Here is a 25,341-nt window from a genome sequence, read left to right on the forward strand (position 1 = left end):
TCCACATATTGTAAGTTAGAACCATCCAGAGTAGTGATGCTGGACGGGCGGGCAGGTGTGGGCAGCGATCGGTTGAAAAGCATGCATTTAGTTTTACTTGCATTTAAGAGCAGTTGGAGGCCACGGAAGGGGTGTTGTATGGCATTGAAGCTCGTTTGGAGGTTTGTTAACACAGTGTCCAAAGAAAGGCCAGATGTATACAGAATGGTGTCGTCTGCGTAGAGGTGGATCAGGGAATCACCCGCAGCAAGACATTAACATCGTTAATATATACAGAGAAAAGAGTCGGCCCGAGAATTGAACTCTGTGGTACCCCCATAGAGACTGCCAGAGGTCCGGACAACAGGCCCTCCGATTTGACACACTGAACTCTATCTGAGAAGTGAACCAGGCGATGCAGTCATTTGAGAAGCCAGGGCTATTGAGTCTGTCAATAAGAATGCGGTGTTCACTTGGTATAACATCAACCTAGTATTGGGTAACCAAGGGTTTCCCAAACTTTGTCCTGGGGCCCCCTCTGAGTGCACGTTTTGTCTTTTACCGTAGTACTAGATTATTTTAATCAGCTGTGTAGTGCTAGGGCATGACCGAGTTTGGGAAACACTGGGGTAATCTACCCTTCTGTCTCTTCACCTTTTTTTATGTACAGTTTCATCACAGACTTTTTGTTTGTGGATATTTTAGACACAAAAAGAAAATGCCCACTGCTGTCCACAATCCTCCATAGAATACATACAGATGTTTACTGACTATTTGAATGTCCAACAAGGCTTCCTTTACAGCCTTTTAGTGGGACAATTAGAGCTTGGTTGGTTCTACACTCTTTATACTACAAATCCCACAATTCCATAGGCTTCGCTCCTGACGTCTTGAAAGGGAGGCGCGGCAATATTTTTCCTCCCCATATTTTATTTACTATATTTATTTATTAATTATTTTTTTTCTAGATAAAAATGGAGAACGATGGCCACATATCTTACCAATAGCATACGGACGATTAAATGTGTATTCGGATTAAAGTAGCAAGGTTGCTGACGAGCTAATAAAAAAAACACAAAACAAGAATCACACAATAGAAAACGAGAACAATAGCCACGCTCATCCGTCTATTCAGATTTTCTCTTTCATTTTGACTGGAATTTATAGGGAAACCCGCAGTAGACATTTAAGCTGCGAAATAAGATATTTTTTAACAAAACGTTTTCTCTCGAAATCATTTGCCATTTTGCATGTTTTGAAGACCTAAAGAACACATTGGAAGACGTTTGAGAGACCAAGAAACAGGGATAGGGGTCAAAGAATGGAGTGAATGGCACAAAAAACGCTATGTGTTGCGTCTTGAAATGTATTGTTACATACCCATTCGGCAACCCTTTACATCTCTGCCTAATCTAGAGTAGACCGGTAAGAAGGAAAAATCTAGTTATCTTTCTAGCTCCATTATTACTGTAACAACATGGAACGCATATGAACGTGCCATACGGGACCCAGAATCGGCAAGAAAGGCTACAGGAGAAAGAAACAAGGAAGCGATCCCCTAACAGCTAATATCAAAGCTAGCTAGCTAACTGTTGGCTAATAATATTATTTCTAATGCGCGACCAAGGAGTATGCGACTCGATACCAAGAGGTTAGTAATTGTAACAGTTTACCACTAAACTCACATATTCAATGTGATCAGGTATCTACTACATTATTTTTGCAAGATGCTGAGCAATATGAAAGAGGAAGAGCATTGCAGGGAAGCGAATGGAGGAGAGATGACGGAGGACTGTGTGTAATCAATTGATAATTTTATTCATTGATTTAACAATGCATTTTTTCAATGTTATTCATGTACAGCATGTTCACTACACAACATGTAGTGAACTAACTACGTACAGTAGCCAGTAAAGCAGCCACACTGGTTTGCTAGCTAACGTTAGCTGCTAAGTTATTGGCTGCGCATCTTCATTGTAGCTAGCTAACGTTAGCTAGTCATCCAATTCAATCTTGCGCTACAGGCCATAATGTGAGCAGCCATGTATCCTTACAGAATGGACAAGTCCCTCCCAACAAACAACATTGCTATGAAAAATTACAAGCATGTTTTATCAATACATGATTTGTGTGCTGAGTAAACGCTTGTTGTGGTTGTTAGGATGCAGGCTAACAAGCTTGCTTGCCACAGCAGCCAGCAACACCAATACTTGGTTGAATTATTTCTTGCCATCTCATTAATCAAACCCCAGTATTTACTTAATTATTTCCTATAAAACAAGTCTCTGGATGTAAGTTTACTGCACTATAAAACATCCATTTAATGACTTGGCTTAATTGGCAAAGGTTCCTCTGCTCTGGGGAGGCACACATTGAAATGACTGTTTTGATTTCACGAGTGCCTGGCTGGTACTATCTCAGTTCAGTTTTTGCAATATCATGCCTCTGTCCTTCCTTACCCTCTCTCCTTCCTTAGCCCCTCTCTTTGTGTGAGATGGAGAGATACCGATACACTTGGTCTATGTTTGGCTCTAATTTATAACATCCTATATTATCCTCCTCTCTGCTTTTCACCCTCCAAGCCAGCTAGCTGTCAGTGCATTACTCTGTCTCATTATATTCCACACACATCTGTTTATCTACATTACTTCATGCAAAGTATAGCCTACAAATTAGGGTTGGGCTGATATATGATTATATCGTGATATTTGACATTGATGATATATCGGGAAGTGCAAGACTATATATACTCTATTTGATCTTTACAAATCAAAACTGTGCAGTTTTATCAGTTAGGCTGTATCAATATGTTGTAAATTAAGTCCAAATGAATTAACAGAGAAATTTATGAGAATGCGACTAATATTGTAAATAAGCACACAAATTGAACAGTCTGGAGTGATTTAGTCTTTAACAGCGCAAAACGATTTTTGGATATCGCGATATTTGGAGTAGCATATTGTTGAAGAGGACTTCTCAAATATGGCCCAACCCTACTACACATCTGACATGATATCAAATATCATTTTATTTGTCACATGCTTCGTAAACAACAGGTGTAGACTAACAGTGGCATTGCAGAGACATAGAAAGTATAGAAATAATAGAAAAGTAATAAGATACCCAATAAGTAACGATAACTTGGCTGTATACAAGGGGTACCAGTAAGAGTTGATGTGCAGAGGTACAAGGTAATTGAGGTAAATATGTGCATATAACTAGAGCTAGTGACTAGGCAACAGGATAGATAATAAACAGTAGCAGATGCATATGTGATGAACTATTTAGTAGTCTTATGGCTTGGTGTAGAAGCTGTTCAGGGTTCTGTTGGTTCCAGACTTGGTGCATGCTGTGCCATAGCAGAGAGAACAGTCAATTACTTGGCCGGCTGTCATGTAATGGGCTGGATGCACCACCCTCTGTAGCGCCTTGCAGTCGGGTGCCAAGCAGTTGCCATACCAAGCGGTGATGCAGCCAGTCAAGATGCTCTTAATGGTGCAGTTGTAGAACTTTTTGAGGGTCTTAGCGCCCACGCCAAATCTTTTCAGCCTCCTGCGGGGGAAGAGGCGTTGTAGTTCCCTCTGCGACTGTTGGTGTGTGTCGACCATGATAGATCCTTAGTGATGTGGAATCCGAGAAACTTGAAGCTTTCAACCCATTCCACTACAGCCCTGTTGACGTGAATGGGGATGAGCTCGATCCTCCGTTTCCTCTAGTCCACAATCAGCTCCTTTATCTTGCTGACTTTGAGGGAGAGGTTGTTGTCCAGGCAACACACTGCCAGGTCTCAGACCTCCTCCCTATACGCTTTCTCATTACTGTCGGTGATCAGGCCTACCACCGTTGTGTCGTCAGCAAACTTCATGATGGTGCTGAAGTCGTGTGCGGCCACACAGTCATGGGTAAACGGTGAGTACAGAAGGGGACTAAGCATGCACCCCTGAGGGGCCCCCGTGTTGAGGGTCAGCTTGGCGGATATGTTGTTGCCTACCCTCACCACCTGGGGGTGGCCCGTCAAGAATTCCAGGATCCAGTTGCAGAGGGAGGTGTTTAGTCCCAGGGTCCTTAGCTTAATAATGAGTTTGGTGGGCACTATGGTGTTGAACGCTGAGCTGTAGTCAATGAACAGTATTCTCACATATGTGTTCCTCTTGTCCAGGTGGGAGAAGGCAGTGTGGGTTGCTATAGAGATTGTGTCATCTGTGTACGTACTGTCACTGTGGGGACGATGTCGTCGATGCACTTATTAATGAAGCCTGTGACTGATGTGGTAAACTCCTCAATTACATCGAAGGTCATGCTGGACGGGAGCAGATGACTTGCACCCATTGAATGGCTGGTCTTTCAAATCCAGAATCAGTTATTGTTGTGTATTACCTGCTACAGGCAAAATATGCTTAACCCTCATGTAATTGTGCAGTAGATAGGCCTGTACAGGTCTGTTTCTTATAGATTTTAAATAAGCACTATGCCTTAAAGTACCATCCAGAGATTGTGGCGCCAACATTAAACTTGGCCTCTTTTTTACAGGTTCTAAAAACAGAAGAAATGGTAGCCTAATGCAGTTCAATCACTGGCTGAAGGTCCACCGAGAAAACAGTTGTGCCATCAGTGAGCACTTAATTTGAAACGCAGTTACACAAAATCTCTGAGATTGTAAAAAAAAATGTCCACGATCGAATGATGAATCATGGGACCATTAGACATTTCAAAGCCTATTCTCTCAGGCTAAAATATATCTGTTTATTTGCCCCGCGCAATGCAATTTGAACCTCCCAAAATCCCTCAACATCCTCAGTCACTCATGATGCAATAATGATCTTCCTGACCAGTCTCTCGTTCTAGGCAGGAACCACATTATTGTTTTACAGAAGAGAAGACCCAGGGCCTCAGTGCCTTAGCCACGGGCTCTTTGATCCTGGCTGTTTTGAGGACATTTAGGATCACCTGTACTAGTTGCTGGAGTGAAGGGGCGGTGGCGAGATTTGTTGGTATAAGAAATAAGTTCCCAAGGCTTTGTGTTCCAAGGTATGCAACTAGCTTGGGGCCTGTCACATGGGCTAAGACTAAACCAATCCTATTTTTATTAGAGGCCATGGAATGCAGAGATTCCATACACTCCCAACAGTATTTGCCCTATTGTATTTGATAACATGGGGGTAAGGAGCATGGAGCATATGCTATAGTTATAGCCTGTCAGCACTTATGGTGTATGTCTGAGGAGTAGTCTAGAGAGCAGACTGGCCTGTTGCTCACTAGTGTTTGCACCGTCAGTTTTTCTCTCTGTCTCATAAATGTCTGATTGCACTGGCGTGCGTGTTCTGTATGTTCACTGAATAAGCTCTTGTCCCTTCTCTCTTTATCTATCCTCTCTTTGGAGAACACCCCAGTTTGTGTATGTTCATGAACTGTTTGTCCTCCCTCCCATATGACATCAGGGGATATTCAGATTGTGTGTATTTTTGTGCTAACCTGTCTAATTTTCTTCAGTTTGTGTTGACTTCTCTCCTCAGTTAACTGCAGAGGCGATGTCAGACAGTATGTGCATATGGTATAGGGTGTATCAAATCAAATCAAATCAAATTTATTAGTCACATACACATGGTTAGCAGATGTTAATGCGAGTGTAGCGTATATGTAGTGCATAGGACTATCTGTTATGTACAGTGCATTTGGAAAGTATTCAGACCCCTTCACTTTTTCTTCATTTTGTTACGTTAAAGCCTTATTCTAAAAAGGATAAAATTGTTTCCCCCTGTCATTAATCTACACACAATAACCTTACGACAAAGCAAAAACAGGTTTTTAGAAATTTTTGCTAATTTAGTAAAAATAGAAAACTGAAATATTACATTTTTCAGTACTTTGTTGAAGCACTTTTGGCAGCGATTAAAGCCTTGAGTCTTCTTGGGTATGACGATACAAGATTGGCACACCTGTTTTTGGGGAGTTTCTCCCATTCCTCTCTGCAGATCCTCTCAAGCTCTGCCAGGTTGGATGGGGAGCGTCGCTGCACAGCTATTTTCAGGTCTTTCCAGAGATGTTCGTTCAGGCTCAAGTCCGGCCTTTGGCTGGGCCACTCAAGGACATTCAGAAACTTGTCCCGAAGCCACTCCTGTGTTTTCTTGGCTGTGTGCTTATGGTCGTTGTCCTGTTGGAAGGTGAACATTCGCCCCAGTCTGAGGTCCCGAGTGCTCTGGTGCAGGTTTGCACCAAGGATCTCTCCGAAATTGGCTCTGTTCATCTTTCCCTCATTCTTGACTAGTCTCCCAGTCCCTGCCGCTGAAAAACATCCCCACATGATGATGCTGCCACCACCATGCTTCACTGTAGGGATGGTACCAGGTTTCCTCCAGAAATGACACTTGGCATTCAGAGTTCAATCTTGGTTTCATCAGGCTAGAGAATCTTGTTTCTCATGGTCCTAGAGTCCTTTAGGTACTCAAGGATGATCAAGGGAAACAGGATGCACCTGAGCTCAATTTCGAGTCTCATAGCAAAGGGTCTGAATACTTAAGTAAATAAGGTATTTCTGTATTCTGTTAAGATGTAATTCTTTTTTTTTGGAATAAGGTAACGTAATAAAATGGGGGTCTGGATATTTTCCGAATGCGCTGTGTACATTTGTGTTTACCTGTATCTCTTTTTTTTCTCCCCTCTCCCCAGTTGACTGCAGAGGGGATGTCAGGCAGTAAGGCTCTGGGAGGGGCACGGCGGCGGCGGACGCGGTGCCGGCGCTGTCAGGCCTGCATGCGGACCGAGTGCGGCGAGTGCCACTTCTGCAAGGACATGAAAAAGTTTGGCGGGCCTGGAAGGATGAAGCAGTCCTGTCTGCTCCGACAGTGCACGGCGGTAAGTTAGAACACACACTAGTGATGGGGGGAGAAATCGATGTAGTTACATATTAGGACATTATTTTTGAGGTAGGGTTTTGAAACTATTATTTTTGCGCTAGTTGGCTGTACCTTTTCATTCATAGCTTGTTCTCCATCTTCTTTTTAAATGTGCAGCCAATTTGTTTTCAGCACATTTTGATTTCCATGACTGATCAAAACTTCTCATGGCTCTCTTGTCCCTCTGCCGTAGACATATGGTGAACAATATGTTTTGACATCGAATCGCAATAAAATCACAGTATTGAATTGCAATACATATAGAATGGTGAAAATTGCAATACATTTCGTATCGGCACCAAATATCGTATGGTGAGGTCCCTGGCAATTCCCAGCCCTAACACAAAACTGCTCATTCTTGTCTCGTTACCAATATTATTATACTCTCACTAGGAAAAGTGCCACTGCTCTATTGCATGCAAAAGTTAATGCATGAGTAAATGTACACTACCGTTTAAAAGTTTGGGGTCAGTAAGAAATGTCCTTGTTTTTGAAAGAAAAGCTTTTTTTTTGTTGTCCATTTTAAAATAACATCAAATTGATCATAAATACAGTGTAGACATTGTTAATGTTGTAAATGACTATTTACGGCTGATTTTATTTATATATATATATATATATATATTTAATAGAATAATAACATAGGCGTACATAGGCCCGTTATCAGCAACCATCACTTCTGTGTTCCAATGGCACGTTGTTAGCTAATCCAAGTTTATCATTTTAAAAGGCTAATTGACCATTAGAAAACCCTTTTGCAATTATGTTAGCACAGCTGAAAACTGTTGTGCTGATTTGAAGAAGCAACAAAACTGGCCTTTTTTAGACTAGTTTAGTATCTGGAGCATCAGCATTTATGGTTTTGATTACAGCCTCAAAATGGCCAGAAACAAAGAACTTTCTTCTGAAACTCATCAGTCTATTCTTGTTCTGAGAAATGAAGGTTATTCCATGTGGGAAATTGCCAAGAAGCTGAAGATCTCGTACAATGCTGTGAACTACTCCCTTCACAGAAAATGCAAACTGGCTCTAACCAGACAAGAGGACAAGTACATTAGTGTCTAGTTTGAGAAACAGATGCCTCACAAGTCCTCAACTGGCAGCTTCATTAAATAGTACCTGCAAAACACCCGTCTCAACGTCAACAGTGAAGAGGCGACTCCAGGATACTGGCCTTCTAGGCAGAGTTGCAAAGGAAAAGCCATATCTCAGACTGGCCAATGAAAATATTAAGATGGGCAAAAGAACACAGAAACTGGACAGAGGAAAATTGGGGAAAAAAGTGTTATGGACAGACAAATCTAAGTTTGAGGTGTTGGGATCACAAAGAAGAACATTCGTGAGATGCAGACAAAATGAAAAGATCCTGGAGGCGCTTTGGTGGTGGTAAAGTGGGAGATTTGTAAAGGGTAAAAGGGATCTTGAAGAGGGAAGGCTATTACTCCATTTAGAACACCATGCTATACCCTGTGGACAGCGCTTAATTGGAGCCAATTTCCTCCTCCACAGGCCAATGACCCAAAGCACAGCTCCAAACTATGCAAGAACTATTTGGGGAAGAACCAGTCAGTTGGTATTCTGTCTATAATGGAGTGGCCAGCACAGTCACCGGATCTCAACCCTATTGAGCTGTTTTGGGAACAGCTTGACCGTAAGAAGTGCCCATCAAGCCAATCCTTCTTGTGGGAGGTGCTTTAGGAAGCATGGGGTGAAACCTCTTCAGATTACCTCAACAAATTGACAACTAGAATGCCAAAGGTCTGCAAGGCTGTAATTGATTCTTTGACGAAAGCAAAGTTTGAAGGACACAAATTATTATTTCAATTAAAAATCATTATTTATAACCTTGTCAACGTCTTGACTATTTCCTATTCATTTTGCAACTCGTTTCATGGAAAACAAGGACATTTCTAAGTGACCTTAAACTTTTTAATGGTATTGTATGAATTGTTCCAACTGATGCCATTTTCTAGATAGGCTGTAACATCTGACACTAATTTGTGGAACATGCACAGAACATACAGTGCATTAGGAAAGTATTCAGACCCCTCTTTCCACTTTTTGTTACGTTACAGCCTTATTCTAAATTGGATTAAATAAATAAAAAATCGTTAACAATCTACACACAATACCTCATAATGACAATGTGAAAACAGGTTTTTTGAAATCTTTGCAAATGTATTAAATAAAAACCAGATACCTTACTTACGTCTTCAGGCCCTTTGCTATGAGACTTGAAATTGAACTCCGGTGCATTGTTTCAATTGATCATCCTTGAGATGTTTCTACAACATGATTGGAGTCCACCTGTCGTAAATTAAATTGATTGGACATGATTTGGAAAGGCACACACCTGTTTATATAAGGTCCCACAGTTGACAGTGCATGTCAGAGCAAAAACCAAGTCATGAGGTCGAAGGAATTGTTGGTAAAGCTCAGAGATAAGATTGTGTCGAGGAACAGGTCTGGGGAAGGGTACCAAAACATTTCTGGAGCATTGAAGGTCCCCAAGAACACAGTGGCCTCCATTTTTAAATGGAAGAAATGCGGAATCCCCAAGACTCCTAGAGCTGGCGGACCGGCCAAACTGAGCAATCGGGGGAGAAGGGCCATGGTCAGGTAGGTGACCAAGGACACGATGGTCACTCTGACAGAGCTCCAGAGTTCCTATGTGGAGATGGGAGAACCTTCCAGGAGGACAACCATCTATGCAGCACTCCACCAATCAGACCTTTATGGTAGAGTGGCCAGACTGAAGCCACTCCTCAGTAAAAGGCACATGAAAGCCCGCTTGGAGTTTGCTAAAAGGCAGCTAAAGACTCTGACCATGAGAAACAAGATTCAACTATTTGGCCTGAATGTCAAGCGTCACGTCTGGAGGAAACCTGGCACCATCCCTATGGTGAAGCATGGTGGTGGCAGCATCATGCTGTGGGGATGTTTTTCAGCAGGGACTGGGAGACTAGTCAGGATCAAGGGAAAGATGAACGGAGCAAAGTACAGAGAGATCCTTGATGAAAACCTGCTCCAGAGCGCTCAGGAGCTCAGACTGGGACGACGGTTCACCTTCCAACAGGACAACAACCATAAGCACACAGCCAAGACAACGCATGAGTGGCTTTGGGACAAGTCTCTGCATATCCTTGAGTGGCCCAGCCAGAGCCCGGACTTGAACCTGATCTAACATCACTGGAGAGACCAAGAAATAGCTGTGCAGCGACGCTTCCCATCCAACCTGACAGCGCTTGAGAGTAGAAGAATGGGGAAAAACTCCCCAAATACAGGTATGCCAAGCTTGTAGCGTCATACCCAAGAAGAATTGATGCTGCTGAAGGTGCTTCAACAAAGTACTGAGTTACGGGTCTGAATTCGTATGTATATGTTATTTCCGTTTATTTGCAAAAATTTCGAAAAACCTATATTTGCTTTGTCAACATTGTGGGTATTGTGTGTAGATTTAGGGAGGGGAAAAACAATTGAATACATTTTAGAATAAGGCTGTAACATTACAAAATGTGGAAAAAGGGGCCTGAATACTTTCCGAATGCACTGTATACTTGCTTTTGTCATTTTCAATGTATAATGATATTTGATTGGCATCTGGTATATAGAGCACAGTACATAGCCTAATTAACCTCGGTAACACATATTGTAATTTATCCATGCAAGACTGAAGTTAAGGTTGTTTTTCCTGTTACACAAACCCTCCACCCTGCCAAACAATAAACAAACATGTGACGAAGGGAGTCTCCACATACACTGCTAACATGTTTTAACCCGCAACTTTTCCCGAATGTGAAAGGACGAGCTTTTGGCATATCCCTCACACTCATTGAGATCCCATCTAAACAGAAACCCATGTTTAGACTGGAATATAAACTCATTTTGTTTATGATACACAATTGATTGACATAACCCATTGATGACTAGAGTTACAGTGCCTTCAGAAATATTCATACCCCTTGATTTACATAAATATGCACACCCATTTGATGCTCCAAATTGAGCTCAGGTGCATCCAATTTCCTTTGATCATCCTTGATGTCGCTACAACTTGATTGGACTCCACCTGTGGCCAATTAAATAGTTTGGACATGATTTAGAAAAACACCTGTCTTATATAAGATCCCACAGTTTACACTGCATGTCAGAGCAGAAACTACCATGAAATCTGAGGAACTGTCTGTAGATCTCTGAGAGAGAATTGTAATGAGGCATACAGTGACAAGAAAAAGTTTGTGAACCTTTTGGATTTAATAACTTTTGGCAGCAATAACCTCAATCGAACATTTTCAGTAGTTGCGGATCAGACCTGCACAAAGGTCAGGAAGAATTTTGGACCAGTCCTCTTTACAAAACTGTTTCAGTTCAGCAATATTCTTGGATGTCTGGTGTGAACTAGGATTCTTCTTAACATCATTGAGCATTCTGCACTGTGCTCTTGCAGGCATCTTTGCAGGACGGCCACTCCTAGGGAGAATAGCAACAGTGCTGAATTTTCTTCATTTATAGACTATTTGTCCTTCCGTGGACTGATGAACATTGAGGATTTTAGAGATACTTTTGTATGCAAGTCAACAATTCGTAATCTTAAGTCTTCTGAGATCTCTTTTGTTCGAGGCATGGTTCATATCAGGCAATGCTTCTTGTGAATAGCAAACTCAAACTTTGAGTGTTTTTATAGGGCTAGGCAGCTCTAACCAACATCTCTAATCTTGTCTCATTGATTGGACTCCAATTAGCTTTTGGAGAAGTCATTAGCCTCGGGGTTCAAATACATACATACTTTTTTTAACCTACACTGTGAATGTTTAAATTATGTATTCAATATAGACAAGAAAAATACAAGAATTAGTGTGTTATTAGTTTAATAACTTCTTATGGCTGCATCCCGCTACCGGGATCGATATGACAGCAGCCAGTGAAAGTGCAGGGCACCAAATTCAAACAGAAATCTCATAATTAAAATTCCTCAAACATACATGTGTCTTATCATTTTAAAGGTAATCTTGTTGTTAATCCCATTTCAAATATGCTTTTCAGCGAAAGCACTACAAAGAATTATGTTAGGTCACCACAAAACCACAATTTTTCCAGCGAAAGATAGCTTTCACAAAAAGCAGAAATAGAGAAAATTAATCACTAACCTTTGATTATCGTCATCAGATGACACTCATAGGACTTCATGTTACACAATACATGCATGTTTTGTTTGATAAAGTTCATATTTATAACAAAAAATCTGAGTTTACATTGGCGTGTTACATTCACTAGTTCCAAAAAACATCAAGTGATTTTGCATAGCCACATCGTTTCAACAGAAATACTCATCATAAATGTATGATGATAATACAAGTTATACACATGGAATTATAGATATACCTCTCCTTAATGCAACCGCTGTGTCAGATTTAAAAAAAACTTTACGGAAAAAGCAAATCATGCAATAATCTGAGACAGAGCTCAGAACAATAGCCAAATTAGCTGCCATGTTGGTCAACGGAAACCAGAAAATACATGATAAATGTTTCCTTACCTTTGAACTTCATCAGAATGCAGTCCTAGGAATCCCATGTCCACAATAAATGCTTGATTTGTTCGATAATGTCCGTTATTTACGTCCAATTAGCTACTTTGGTTAGCGCGTTAGCGGTAAACAATTCCAAAGTCAAAGCGCATCCACTATAACGTGACAATGTCCAAAAGTTCCGTAACAGTCAGTAGAAACATGTCAAACGATGTACTGAATCAATCTTTAGAATGTTGTTAACATACATCTTGAATAACGTTCCAACCGGAGAATTAGATTGACTTCAGAAGAGAGGTGGAACGGAGGTCCTCCTCATGTGAAGGCGCGTGGTCACCTCGTGGCAGTGATTACTAATTCCTGTCTCCTTCGGCCCCCCTTCACATTAGAGTCATCAGACAAAGTTCTATTGACTGTTGACATCTAGTGGAAGCCGTAGGAAGTGAAAACTCATCAATATCTCGCTGTAATTTCAATGAGAGCCTGGTTGAAAATCTGCCACCTCAGAAACAATTCAAACAGGAAGTGGAACTTCTCAGGTTTTTGCCTGCCATATGAGTTCTGTTATACTCACAGACATAATTCAAACAGTTTTAGAAACTTCAGAGTGTTTTCTATCCAATACGAATAATATGCATATATTAGCAACTGGGACCTAGGAGCAGGCAGTTTACTATGGGCACCTCTGTGCACCTTTCATCCAAGCTACTCAATACTGCCCCTGCAGCCATAAGAAGTTAAGCACACTGTCTATTGTTGTGACTTAAATGAAGATGGGGCGGCAGGTAGCCTAGTGTTTAGAGCGTTGGGCCAGTAACCAAAAGGTTGCTAGATCAAATCCCCGAGCTGACAAGGTAAAAATCTGTTGTTCTGCCCCTGAACAAGGGAGATCAAATTTGATGACCAATTTATGCAGAAATCCAGGTAATTCCAAAGGCTTCACATACTTTTTCTTGCCACTGTATATCTGGGGAATGGTATAAAACAATTTATAGTGTGTCGAAAGTTTCCAAGCGCACATTGGTCTCAAAAATATGGAACTTCCCAGACTCTGCCTAGAGGTGGCCGTCTGACCAAACTGAGCAACCAGGCAAGAAGGACCTTGGTCAGGGAGGTTTATTTAAAAAAAATGTTATTTGTGATGACCGAAGAACCCAATGACCACTCTGACAGAACTACAAAGTTCCTTGGCTGAGATGGGAGAACCTGCCAGAAGGAAAGCAGTCTTAGATGTGCTTTTGTATGTATGCAAGTGGGTATGCTGTGTATATATATATATATATATTTTATTAATTCTATGGAACCCAAGACTCCCTGAAAAAGATTGGCAATTGTTACTGAGTGGACTATCCTGGCTAAATAAATAAAATGAAGTAAAAAATAAGTTTCTACAGCACTTCACCAATCTGGGCTTTATGGGAGAGTGGCCAGACGTTAGCCACTCCTGAGAAATAGGCAGATGACGGCACACCTGGAGTTTGCAAAAAGGCTCTGAGATCATGAGGCAAAAGATTCTGCTGTCTGATGAGACAAATATTTTACTCTTAGGCCTGAATGCAAAGCGCTATGTCTGGAGAAAACCAGGCACTGCTCATCACCTGTCTAACACCTTCCCTACCGTGAAGCATGGTGGTGGCAGCCTCATGGTATGTGGATGCTTTTCAAGGACTGGTAAGGGTGGGGAACAATAAGTGGAGCCAAATACAGGCAAATAAGAACTTGCTTCAGAGTGCAAATTACCTTAACTGGGGCGAAGATTAATGTTCCAACAGGACAATAACCCCAAGCATACAACCAGGGCAATGCTGGAATGACTCGAGAACAAGAATTCCTTGAGTGGCCCAGCCAAAGCCCAGACTTGAATCCCATTTGAAAATCTGTGGAAAGACTTGAAGATTGCTGTTCACCACTAATATGTATCTAATTTAACAGAGCTTGAGAAAATCTGAAAGGAAGAATGTGCAAAGCTGATACAGACATACCCAAGACGACTCAAAGCTGTAATCGACGCCAAATGTGCTTCTATTGACTCGGGTGTCAACACTTATGTAAATTAGATTTATGTAGAAAATGTTCTATAAATTAGCAACATTTTACTGAAAACAACATGCTTCACTAATCAATTTTGAATTCCGGCTGTAACACAACAAATTGTGGAGGTCAAGGGAATGAATACTTTCTGAAGGCACTGTATGACATACAACATGTCAACTGTTTGCTGCTGCTTACATTCTGCAAATCGGCCCCTCTGGTTTAGAAAAGCTGTTTCACAATGCGATTTGTCATCAAAATAGAGTAGTCATCCCCTGCATGAAAATGGATAAGCTTGTTAGAACGCCTTTAGTGATTTAGGGTGTGATTTATTTTTTATCGATTGGTTTGCGAATGCCTCAAATGGCATAGATGGCTGGTAGCTTAGATGTGGGAAATGTGATGCGTTTCCTTGGTAACTGAGCACATTGTTACTTGGGTGTTTGTTTTTTTGGAGGGTAGCAATTTGCTTTGATCAGTTAGTCTCCTAGCTATCTGTCTAGAAAACATATCTTGTGGGGAAGGAAAGAAATTAGGTTGGATGTCTACGGAGATACTAATCCACAGAATCTGTGCAGATTGAAGACCTACTCTCATATTAATGCCTAATCATTTGTCAATTGATCTAGGCTAGATTCTGTTGGCCTCATATTTTTTGGCTTGATAAGTGAGTCATTTTCACCTCAGTTCAGTAGATTTTTTTGATACTGTCGAAATTCCACTGTTGGCAGGTTAATGAAAATGTTGAGCTGGACAACTGGGGTAATGTGTCCAAGAATAATAAACCTAATAAAAACAGTGCTCTGTCCCTGTGTTCTGAAAAGCATTCAAAAACCCGCTAAACAAAATTTTTATGCATTTGCTTTCATCCACACACTCAATTGGCTAGGTCCTCATAAGAGCAGCAATATTTTTTTCTGAGTGTCAATTTGAATACATAATAAACATACCATCCATAGTGAATGAATACATAGTTACAGCTCCAACTCTGAGCCCTCTATCCTGAATGGGCCCAGATACAATATTTGATTTATATAGAATAAATACAGGCCTACGTTCCACACCTAATGTGTATATTATATTGTTTAACGTGGTTATATAACGTGTTTTATGTTTTTATTTTCTTCCTTGCAGCCTGTGTTGCCCCACACAGCGGTGTGCTTCTCGTGTGGGGAGGCGGGGAAGGAGGACACGGTGGACACGGAAGAAGAGAAGTTTAGCCTCTCTCTGATGGAGTGTACCATCTGCAACGAGATAATCCACCCCAGCTGCCTCAAGGTGGGGCCAGACCCTCCATGTGTATGGCCGGCTGTCATAGCTGGAGAAGTAGAGTGTGTCTCTCTCTCACTTTCTCACTCACTCACTCACACAATCTTCCATTCATACTGTCCTAAGTCAAATGTCTGCTCTGTCTACTATTGGTTACATACATTTATTGATTGAATGATTGTGATTTCATTGTTTGTTTATTTTCTCCAACCTATAGATGGGTAAAGCAGAAGGCATCATAAACGATGAAATCCCGAATTGTTGGGAGTGTCCAAAATGCCACAAGGAAGGCAAGACCAGTAAGGTGAGAACTGTGACTGGGAACACTGGTATGTCAGGCTCTGCTGATAAAACTAAACCAGAGGGTGACAAAGGACATCTATGATTGTATGGATTAATCAATAATGGTTGATAAGGTAGGGGGATTGATTAGGAATGGAACACGTTGTGTAAATAAGCTCTTAAATTGGAATATAATTTTGTGTTTCATTGACCCTATCCCCATTTCATATACTGAAGTAGGCTATAGTAGGGGTGGCAGGTAGCCTAGTGGTTAGTGTTGGGTCAGTAACCGAAAGGTTGCTAGATCGAATCCCCGAGCTGCCATGGTAAAAATCTGTCATTCTACCCCTGAACAAGGCAGTTAACCTGCTGTTCTTAGGCCGTCATTGTAAATAAGAATTTATTCTTAATTGCACTGTAAAACAATTACAGAGTGCATTTGGAAAGTATTGGAGGACCCTTGACTTTTCCCACATTTTGTTACGCCTCATTCTAAAATGGACTACATTGTTTTTTCCCCACTCAATCTATACACAATACCCCGTAATGACAAAGCAAATATGGGTTTTTAGAAATCTTTGCAAATGTATTAAAAATAAAAAACGTAAATACCGCATTTACATAAGTATTCAGACCCTTTACTCAGTACTTTGTTGAAACGGCAGCGATTACAGCCTTGTCTTCTTAGGTATGATGCTACAAGCTTGGCACACCTGTATTTGGGGAGTTTCTCCCATTCTTCTCTGCAGATCTTCTCAAGCTCTGCCAGGCTGGATGGGGAGTGTCGTTGCACCGAAGCCACTCCTGTGTTTTCTTGGCTGTGCGCTGAGGGTCGTTGTCCTGTTGAAAGGTGAACCTTCGCCCCAGTCAAGGTCCTGAGGGCTCTGGAGCAGGTTTTCACCAAGGATCTCTCCATACTTTTCTCTGTTCATCATTCCTGACTAGTCTTCCAGTCCCTGCCGCTGAAAAATATCCCCACAGCATGATGCTGCCACCACCATGCTTCACCATAGGGATGGTGCCAGGTTTCCTCCAGACGTGACGCTTGGCATTCAGGCCAAAGAGTTGAATCTTGGTTTCATCAGACCAGAGAATCTTGTTTCTCATGGTCTGAGAGTCCTTTAGGTGCCTTTTGGCAAATTCCAAGTGGACTGTCATGTGCCTTTTACTGAGGACTGGCTTCCGTCTGGCCACTGTATTATAAAGGCCTGATTGGTGGAGTGCTGCAGATGTGGTTGTCCTTCTGGAAGGTTTTCTCATCTCCATAGATGAGCTCTGTCAGAGTGACCATCAGGTTCTTGGTCACCTCCATGACCATGGCACTTCTCCCTCCGATTGCTTAGTTTGGCGGCCAGCTGTAAGAAGATTCTTGGTGGTTCCACACTTCTTCCATTTTTAAGAATGATGGCCAGTGTGTTCTTGGGGACCTTCAATGCTGCAGAATGCTTTTTGGCCCGTTCCCCAGATCTGTGCCTAGACACAATCCTGTCTCGAAGCTCTATGGACAATCCCTTCAACCTCATGGCTTGGTGTTTGCTCTGACATGCACTATCAACTGTGGGAACTTCTGTGCCTTTCCAAATCATGTTCAATTAATTTAATTTGTAGAAACATCTCAATGATGATCAATGGAAACAGGATGCACCTGGGCTCAATTAGAAGTTATTTTCTTTTTAAAAATTTGCTAAAATGTCTAAACCTGTTTTCGCTTTGTCATTATGGGGTATTGTGAGTAGGTTGAGGATTTTATTATTTATTTTTTTACATTCATTTTAAAATAAGGCTGTAACGTAACAAAGTGGAAAAGGGAAAGGGGTCTGAATACATTCCGAATGCACAGTACATATTCTTAAATCCTCTTCCCCTTTCTCCACACATCAGGACGGGGGTGATGGCTCAGGGAAGAGGCGGATGGACAACGGGGAGGTGGGCCGATGGAAGCTAACGGACGATCCTCCGCCCACCAAAAAGAAACCCCCCTCTTTAGAAGATGGGGGGCGGCAGGACGGTCACAAGAGGAAGAAGGAGAAGGAGCTTCCCCAGGAAAGCGGCCCCAAAAAGAAGGTTGGAAGATCTTTGCAGTGTTGCAGTATGCAAACATTTAGCATTCACACTGAGTATACCAAACATTAGGAACACCTTAATATTTAGTTGCACCCCCCCCTTTTGCTCTCAGAACAGCCTCAATTCGTCAGGGCATGGACTCTAAAAGGGGCAGAAAGCGTTCCACGGGGATGCTGGCCCATGTTGACCCCAATGCTTCCCACAGTTGTGTCAAGTTGGCTGGATGTCTTTTGGGTGGTGGACCATTCTTGATACACATGGGAAACTGTGTGAATCAACGCTATTGTGAAAAACCCAGCAGCGCTGTGGTTCTTGACACAAACCGGTCTTGACACAAACCTTCCCACAGTTCAAAGGCACTTAAATATTTTGTCTTGCCCATTCACCCTCTGAATGGCACACACACACACTATTAATGTCTTAATTGTCTCAAGGCTTAAAAATACTTATTTAACCTGTCTCCCCCCCTTCATCTACACTGATTTTGAAGTGGATTTAACAAGTGACATCAATAAGGGATCATAGCTTTCACCTGGATTCATCTGGTCAGTCTGTCATGGAAAGTGCAGGTGTCCTTAATGTTTTGTATGCTCAGTGTATCGTTGCTTAGAGGCCTACCAGTTGTGACCAGTTGCTATGAACGCAGCTTGCCAACTCTTGTCTCTGTCTGACCTTCTCACTCAGATGAAAGGGGCACATGAAAAACGCTTGAAAAAGGTAAATCTTCATATGAAGATCAAGTTTTAAGCTCCGTCATAAAGCATATGGTAACTAAGAGCTAGATTCAATCTGTATCGCGGTAGATCCCCGTACACAAAAAAAAAGGTGATTTCTGATTGAGCCGACATCTGCAGTGTTTACCGTGAATGCAGTCTTCTCGAATGCGGGAACATTGCCTTAGAATTTCAATCGAGCGATAACGCGGATCTTCCGGGATACGGACTGAATTCATCTCTTAGTTGAGTTAGTTATATTTCTCAATGGTAAAGGTTAGGGTTCATGCTCCTCTGTCACTCTCTTCACTAACGTTATCCCTCCCATGACAGAAACAGAAGCCAAACGTGTCAGAGACTGCAGAGTCCAATGGGCCCAACTCCTCCACCGGAGGCGGCCAGGGTTCCGGAGGGGGTTCCAACTCCACGCAGTCCCCCACTTCCACGGCCAGCCAGGACCAGCGCTCGCACCACCGCGAGAAATTGGAGCGCTTCAAGCGCATGTGTCAGCTCCTTGAGCGTGTCCGCGAGTCCAGCTCATCGAGCTCGTCTAGTTCCGAGTCCGACTCGGAGTCCGACTCTGACTCACCTTCCGGTTCAGATGGCCGCCGCGGCTCTGAACCCTCCTCTCCCGTACCCGTCGCTTATAGCAACAGTGCAAGGGAGCGCAACCGGGAACGGGACAGGGAGAGGGACAGGAGGCTGGCGGAGCTGGGCTTCAGTGCCAGTGAGGACTCTGAGGGAAGTGTTAAGGAGGAGGAGGAGGAGGCGGTGGAGGAGCAGGTTGTGGGAGACAAGCCTCGGCGTAGGGGGGAGGGACCTCCACGGGGCCGCAAGGGGCTCACGACGGACGGGAATGATGAGGAGAGCGGGGAGAAAAGTCGGAAGTCTACCCCATTGCCTCCACCCTCCCCTCTCTCCTCCACTCAGCCTCCACCTTCCTCCGGCCACGGCCCCTCGCCAGGTTCCGAGGGCTTCTCCGGTAAGCGCAGCAATGGTTCTGAGACGCGCAATGGACGGACACGGGCAGGGGTGAGGGACCGGGAGACTCAGGAGAAGGAGAACGCCAACAGCAGCGGCGGCTCGGTGGCCAACCACCGACACGGAACTGGCAAAGGCAACAAGGGCAACAAGATCCGTAGCAACAAGCAAACAGGGTCCCAACCAACGTCGAGGAACAGTAGCAACTCTTCCGCTTCTACTGCCACTACCACATCCAACGGGGGAGGGGGGGGGCTGCTGGGCCCAGGCAGCAACTCCTCAGGGGGCATGTCAGCCCTCGCCGCCTCACCCCGGTCACAGCCGTCCCGTATGGCTCCACGCTCGCAGATGATGAAACGCAGCCCCCCTGCTGTGCCCTCGCCTCCCCGGCCTGTTCAGATGGAGCGGCACTTGGTGCGGCCACCGCCCGCCTGCCCCGAGCCCCACTGCCTGCCCCTAGACAGCGGCTCCTCCCACGTGATGCCCCGCGACGTCTGGCTCCGCGTCTTCCAGCACCTCAGCCAAAGGGAGCTGTGCGTCTGCATGAGGGTCTGTCGGACATGGAGCCGGTGGTAAGTCTAGACAAAAGGTTTAGATGTGGTCAGCTTCCGGTTGGGCTGGAAGAGGGTGGTTCAACACACACTTGTTTGGACTACTAAGAAATGCATCTTTGCTGTTGAGAACAATAGAAAACCATCCCTGAAAGGATATTCATTGACTGCAGTGTCTCAAATTCTGTGGTGTACAGTAGACCAGACTTTCTTTTGTTCTCATCCCAGTCTTTTATTTTCTCTTGCTCTCTCAGGTGCTGTGATAAGAGATTGTGGACTCAGATTGACCTCAGCCGGCAGCGCTCCATCACTCCTCCTATGCTGAGTGGTATAATCCGCAGGCAACCAGTCTCCCTTAACCTGGGCTATACCAACATCTCGAAGAAGCAGCTCATGTGGCTCATCAACCGTCTACAAGGTATCTTGTGTTCATTCAACACCTCTGCCTCCCTACTACATAGTTTTTCCCATCAATATAGCCTGATCATGTCCTATTGTAGTTGGGCTGTCGTCACCGTATTGCTAGTCTGCCTCAGGGATTACGCTAACTCCTGGCCTTCCTCTTTCTCTCCCAGGTCTACTGGAGCTGAATGTGTCGGGCTGTCCCTGGTCCTCTGTGTCGGCCCTGTGTCAGGCTGCTTGTCCCTGCCTGAGTCTGCTCGACCTCAGCCGGGTAGAAGACATGAAGGACTCGCACCTGAGGGAGCTACTGGCGCCCCCTACTGACACTCGGACAGGTTAGTGACAAGTCACTCACATGATTGATTAGCCATCCATAACCTGCAATACATTATGTAAGGGAAGATGCCATGTTGTGTTCATTGGATAGACTTGATATCACAAATGCCAATCTGTGCTGTAATGTACTGTTTAATTTCACTGTCATGCTTGTTTCCAGTGAATGTTGTTGCAAGTGAACAACCACTCCCTCTTCATAAGCATGATATACGCACAGACTGTGAATTTAAAAGTCCTGTAACATATTTTTCTTTGTTCTTGGTCAAAAAGCTCATGGAGAGAGCAGAGGGGGGAGGTTCCAGAACGTAACGGAGCTGCGATTGGCCGGGCTGGACTTGACAGATGTCACGTCCCGCCTCTTGGTGCGCTACCTGCCCCACTTGACCAAGCTGGACCTGAGTCAGTGTGGCAACATCACGGACCAGACTATCCACACACTGACCTCCCCCATGTCTCCACTGAAGGACAGCCTCACCCACCTCAACCTGGCAGGTAAAGACTACACGGTACTCACTAGCCCCAAATACACCCAAGGTAGGTACCCTGTTTTTTAATTTTTTTTTGTGTATTTGAGTATTGCGGGTTCAGACCACTAATGAGCAGGGATCTGCTCCAGATACTGACCTCTTCCCTCTGAGATGTTTAATCATGCTAAAGTAGCAACATACAGAGATACTTGTTCTCTTATTTCCGAACAATATCAGCCTGGCTCCTGATTCAAATATTTAAACCAGGTCTACTCATGGAAGTGTTGCAGTCATTGTGGTTATGTAGGTTGACCGTTGGTTGTTAACCTCCTGTTGTTTCCTCCTGTCCGCAGGCTGTGTGAAGGTGACAGAGCAGTGCCTGCCTCTGTTGCGCCGCTGTGCCTCCCTGCAGAGCGCTGACCTGCGCTCCTGCACCTTGCTCACCCCCGATGTCTGTCAGCTCCTCTCCTTCCCTTGCCCTGACGATAGAGTGCTGCTCAAGAACAGCTAAGGGCCTGCGACGCCCTCCTCCCCCCCCCCCCCCCCACATCAACCACCGCCACACTACAGAGAGATAAGCGAACGAGAGGGACCCTGCGATGTGGGCAGTGAGCTAGCCACTGAGGGAAAAGGACATGGAGTGGGAGCCACGAAAGAGAAAGGGGGAATTAGAGAATGAGAACCATAGACCTTTGCCTACATTTCTCTGGATTGACTTGTTTGTGAACGGACATCATTGAAAATGTTTCAGCATGTACATATTCAATATCTGTACAATGGGTGTGTGTATATAAATGTAGTTTACTGTAAATTATCCACTCTCCGCCCCTTACCTCCCTCCTACCCTCACACCAACCATGGCACACATTATCCAGCTGACATGTGTAAAGGCACTGCACTGCGCCGCCGTCTTGAACTAGCATAATTTGCACTCCATAATCAAAAGCTCCTGACGAACGAATCAATTTTGTGGCGTCAGACTACGAAGAATGTACCCAATGCCAGAGGCTGCGCCCCATCAGAAGCCGTTTAATGTACAGACGGATGCTGGGCTGGTGTTTGTGTGTGTGTCTAAGCATGTGTGAGAGATGTAAACAGTGTTAATGTGACAATTGGAGCGAGAAAGAGACGGAGATATGACCTGTGTCTGTTTCCCTCACCACTAAGCTCTCTGCTGCCCTCAATCTTTCAGGGGGGTAAGGACATTCAAGGTCCTACATATCCTGTTCAATAGCCGAGAGCCACTAGAGCCCAAAACTCCTAGCTCCGACCACAACCTCTTCCCGCCCAACGTGCCATTCTTATGGGGTCTGTCCATCCTTGTGAATCTGATTGTCCTACTCCGTACCCTGGACAGCCCTTCCCATCACACTCTGTCTCTGCTGCCATGGCCCTTTTGCAGCTTATGCTGCCCACCGTCTGTGCTGTGTGCGTACATTATGCAGAGAGCTGGACCTTGCTGTGCCCGACTGCAATGAACCATGCTTACCGTACTGTTCCATTCCAGACCTGGAATTTGTCAAGGCCCCTTTATTCCCTGCTTCACGATGCCTGGCTGATGTAACCTTATCTCGTATATGTGCAGACTGGTTCAGTCTAGATCACGACCGCACAAACTTAGAAGTGAATGACTGACACGTTTTGAGTATGAATTGGGAAAACTGTCGAAAACCGAGACCTTCCCATGCACTGCGCTCGCTGCTCCACGTGGCAGGGGGGATTAAAATTAAGGCTGACCCTGGTTGGACTTTTGCCTCAGATGTGAGGGACTTTGAATATTTCCCCAGAATTGGGTTTTCATGTCAGTGTCCACATGCTGCTTATCTTCCAAAACCAGGAACATCCCAGCCCATCCAACCTGCATCGCAATGTCATTACCTTAAGGTCTTGTAGGATGAGGGTTTGACTCAGTTGCAGCATTAACCCCCAAATTATTTCTCCATTAGGGTTACCCCTGTGCATGCTGGGTTTTGACTCTAATCACAAATCCAGTGCAGTATTTTTTTTATTCAGTCTCAACTTATTTGAACCAATCCACTGTCAATCCAGTTCAGAGGCCAACGTCAACAGTCAGGGTGAGCAGGAAAAGGTACAACTATCATTACTAATAATGGATGTTATCGGTTGAAACCAGCATGTACAGGAGGTCGTTCAGACCAGAGCCCAAGCTGTATTTAATTTGGTTGAGAGGAAATTGAAAAGACTTTATAGCTGTATTGAATTAACATGAGCAGTATTTGACATGCGTAAACGGTATTCAGCTGAATCGGGCTGCATTGGACCAGTTCAAAAAGCTATCGGACTGATAGGGCCAGTTCATTCAGTATTGGACTGGACAGCACTTTGTCTTGCAATGCTGGACTCAACCATGCCAGGTTGGGTCAAGTTTTTCCCTTGTCTGTCTGTTTCTCCTCCTTCTATAGCGGTTGTCCACTTCCTGAGCCATGTTGATCTATATTTGTGCTTCAGTGCCACAGTGGATCTTGCTGCTGTGTGCTATCTGGAGTGAAACCCCACCAACTCTAGGCAGGTTGGTGGACAGTCTTGAGCCTCAATCTGTAATTCTCATCTAAATAATGTGTTTCCGTATCTTTTCAACTATTCTGTTAGACTTTCAGTGATTCCATCCTCATCGGTTCTGTTAAAATTCCCAATACCATTATTAGAACTCAAATCAGCTTCTTTTAGGTATACATGTAGGGCTAGAGACCTGCCAAGTAACTATTGAGCCACTAGACAAATGGTAGTTGTCCCATTGCATTGTTGTACAACTGACTGGGTATCCCCCTTTCCCTGAAAGGTTGGTTTCATCTTTACCCAGTTGTGTATTCTAAATCGCTTCCAGTGTTCCTGTGTGAATTTATAGACTTGCGTACAAAGCATTGGTACCAAGATTGCACTAACTGATCGATCATAAGACAATTTAGGAGGGAACACTGAGCTATAGTGTGCTTTATTACCCTGAAAGGGGTATATATATGTTAAAACAGGTAAAATAAAAAAAACAGCCAAATCATGAACCTCAAACTTGATTCAAAAATATAACTAATTAGCTGTCCATGCTAGTTACCATTTAGCTGGGTAGTCCAGCGTGTTTCAATGTTAGCTCAGGTTGAGTCCTACTTTAGATCATAGCTAAGTCATTGTTTGCCACTAAGCTATGCTGCTTACAGAGCTGAGCTTACCATGTAGCAACTGTAATTGTGGTGGGCTGAGGCTTACAGCGAAGCAAATGTCCAATAAATGGTGGAAAATTGCCTTCTGCCATACACACTCATTCGAATCAATATTTAACTTTTCATAGACAATGGGTCAGTTTTCCAAAAATGTTGTTTACTTCCATCAGTAATGTGGGATTGTTACTACTCCTTGTCATCCAGTATGTTCTTGCATTAGAAAGCATATCAAAAGTTAAACTGACAACCACTTTCAGAGAAAATAAATGGGTGGTGGTTCATCGGAATTGATCCAGTAGTCCGATAAGGAAATTATTCCAGACTCAAATCTGTCATATTCTCACCCCATCCTGATCCCAACATCCCAGCCTAGTCAAGTTGACTCAGACTTGACCCCTTGATTGTACAGTCTTGTCTCTACCAAACTGTATTGCACCAGAGCGATGCACTGGATCAACATTGTCATCACCTCTTGCCAAAATTCCTGCTTTCTTTGAGAAGGGGCATTTTATCCATTTTCGTTTTGCTCTTGTTCATTGTTTCTTCCATTGTGTTGATCAAAATGAGAAAGAAAAGTAGAACGATGTGAAAAAGAGAAACTCAAGGCAGCTACTTACGAGTGACTACTGTAAAATGACTAACTAAATAAAAGACAGTGGGGTGGTTTTTA

At 43.6% G+C, this 25,341-nt stretch overlaps 1 protein-coding gene across 2 annotated transcripts; it reads left to right on the top strand.

Annotated features, from left to right (window-relative positions):
• Positions 1-906: 906 nt before the first annotated feature.
• LOC129832939 (F-box/LRR-repeat protein 19-like) lies at positions 907-25,341 on the top strand. 2 transcript variants are annotated; one of them, XM_055897078.1, is made up of 11 exons: positions 907-1,630; positions 6,646-6,831; positions 15,565-15,708; positions 15,917-16,003; positions 17,863-18,045; positions 18,730-18,762; positions 19,092-20,311; positions 20,545-20,708; positions 20,866-21,027; positions 21,299-21,562; positions 21,849-25,341. In XM_055897078.1, the coding sequence occupies exons 2-11, from the start codon at positions 6,661-6,663 to the stop codon at positions 22,004-22,006; spliced, it is 2,586 nt and encodes an 861-aa protein (XP_055753053.1). In that variant the 5' UTR covers positions 907-1,630; positions 6,646-6,660; the 3' UTR covers positions 22,007-25,341. The 2 variants fall into 2 exon arrangements, with proteins under 2 accessions (XP_055753053.1, XP_055753054.1); XM_055897079.1 differs by having other exon boundaries at positions 908-1,630; positions 21,299-21,520.

The sequence above is a fragment of the Salvelinus fontinalis genome, chromosome 34 (assembly GCF_029448725.1).
Source record: "Salvelinus fontinalis isolate EN_2023a chromosome 34, ASM2944872v1, whole genome shotgun sequence".
Taxonomy (NCBI): domain Eukaryota; kingdom Metazoa; phylum Chordata; class Actinopteri; order Salmoniformes; family Salmonidae; genus Salvelinus; species Salvelinus fontinalis.

Excerpts from the sequence above, each read along its gene's own strand:
- LOC129832939 (XM_055897078.1), top strand. The coding sequence starts at position 6,661 with ATGTCAGGCAGTAAGGCTCTGGGAGGGGCACGGCGGCGGCGGACGCGG. Across the intron at positions 18,763-19,091 it reads ATGAAAAACGCTTGAAAAAG|AAACAGAAGCCAAACGTGTC; the intron begins GTAAATCTTCAT and ends CTCCCATGACAG. Across the intron at positions 20,312-20,544 it reads TGTCGGACATGGAGCCGGTG|GTGCTGTGATAAGAGATTGT; the intron begins GTAAGTCTAGAC and ends TTGCTCTCTCAG.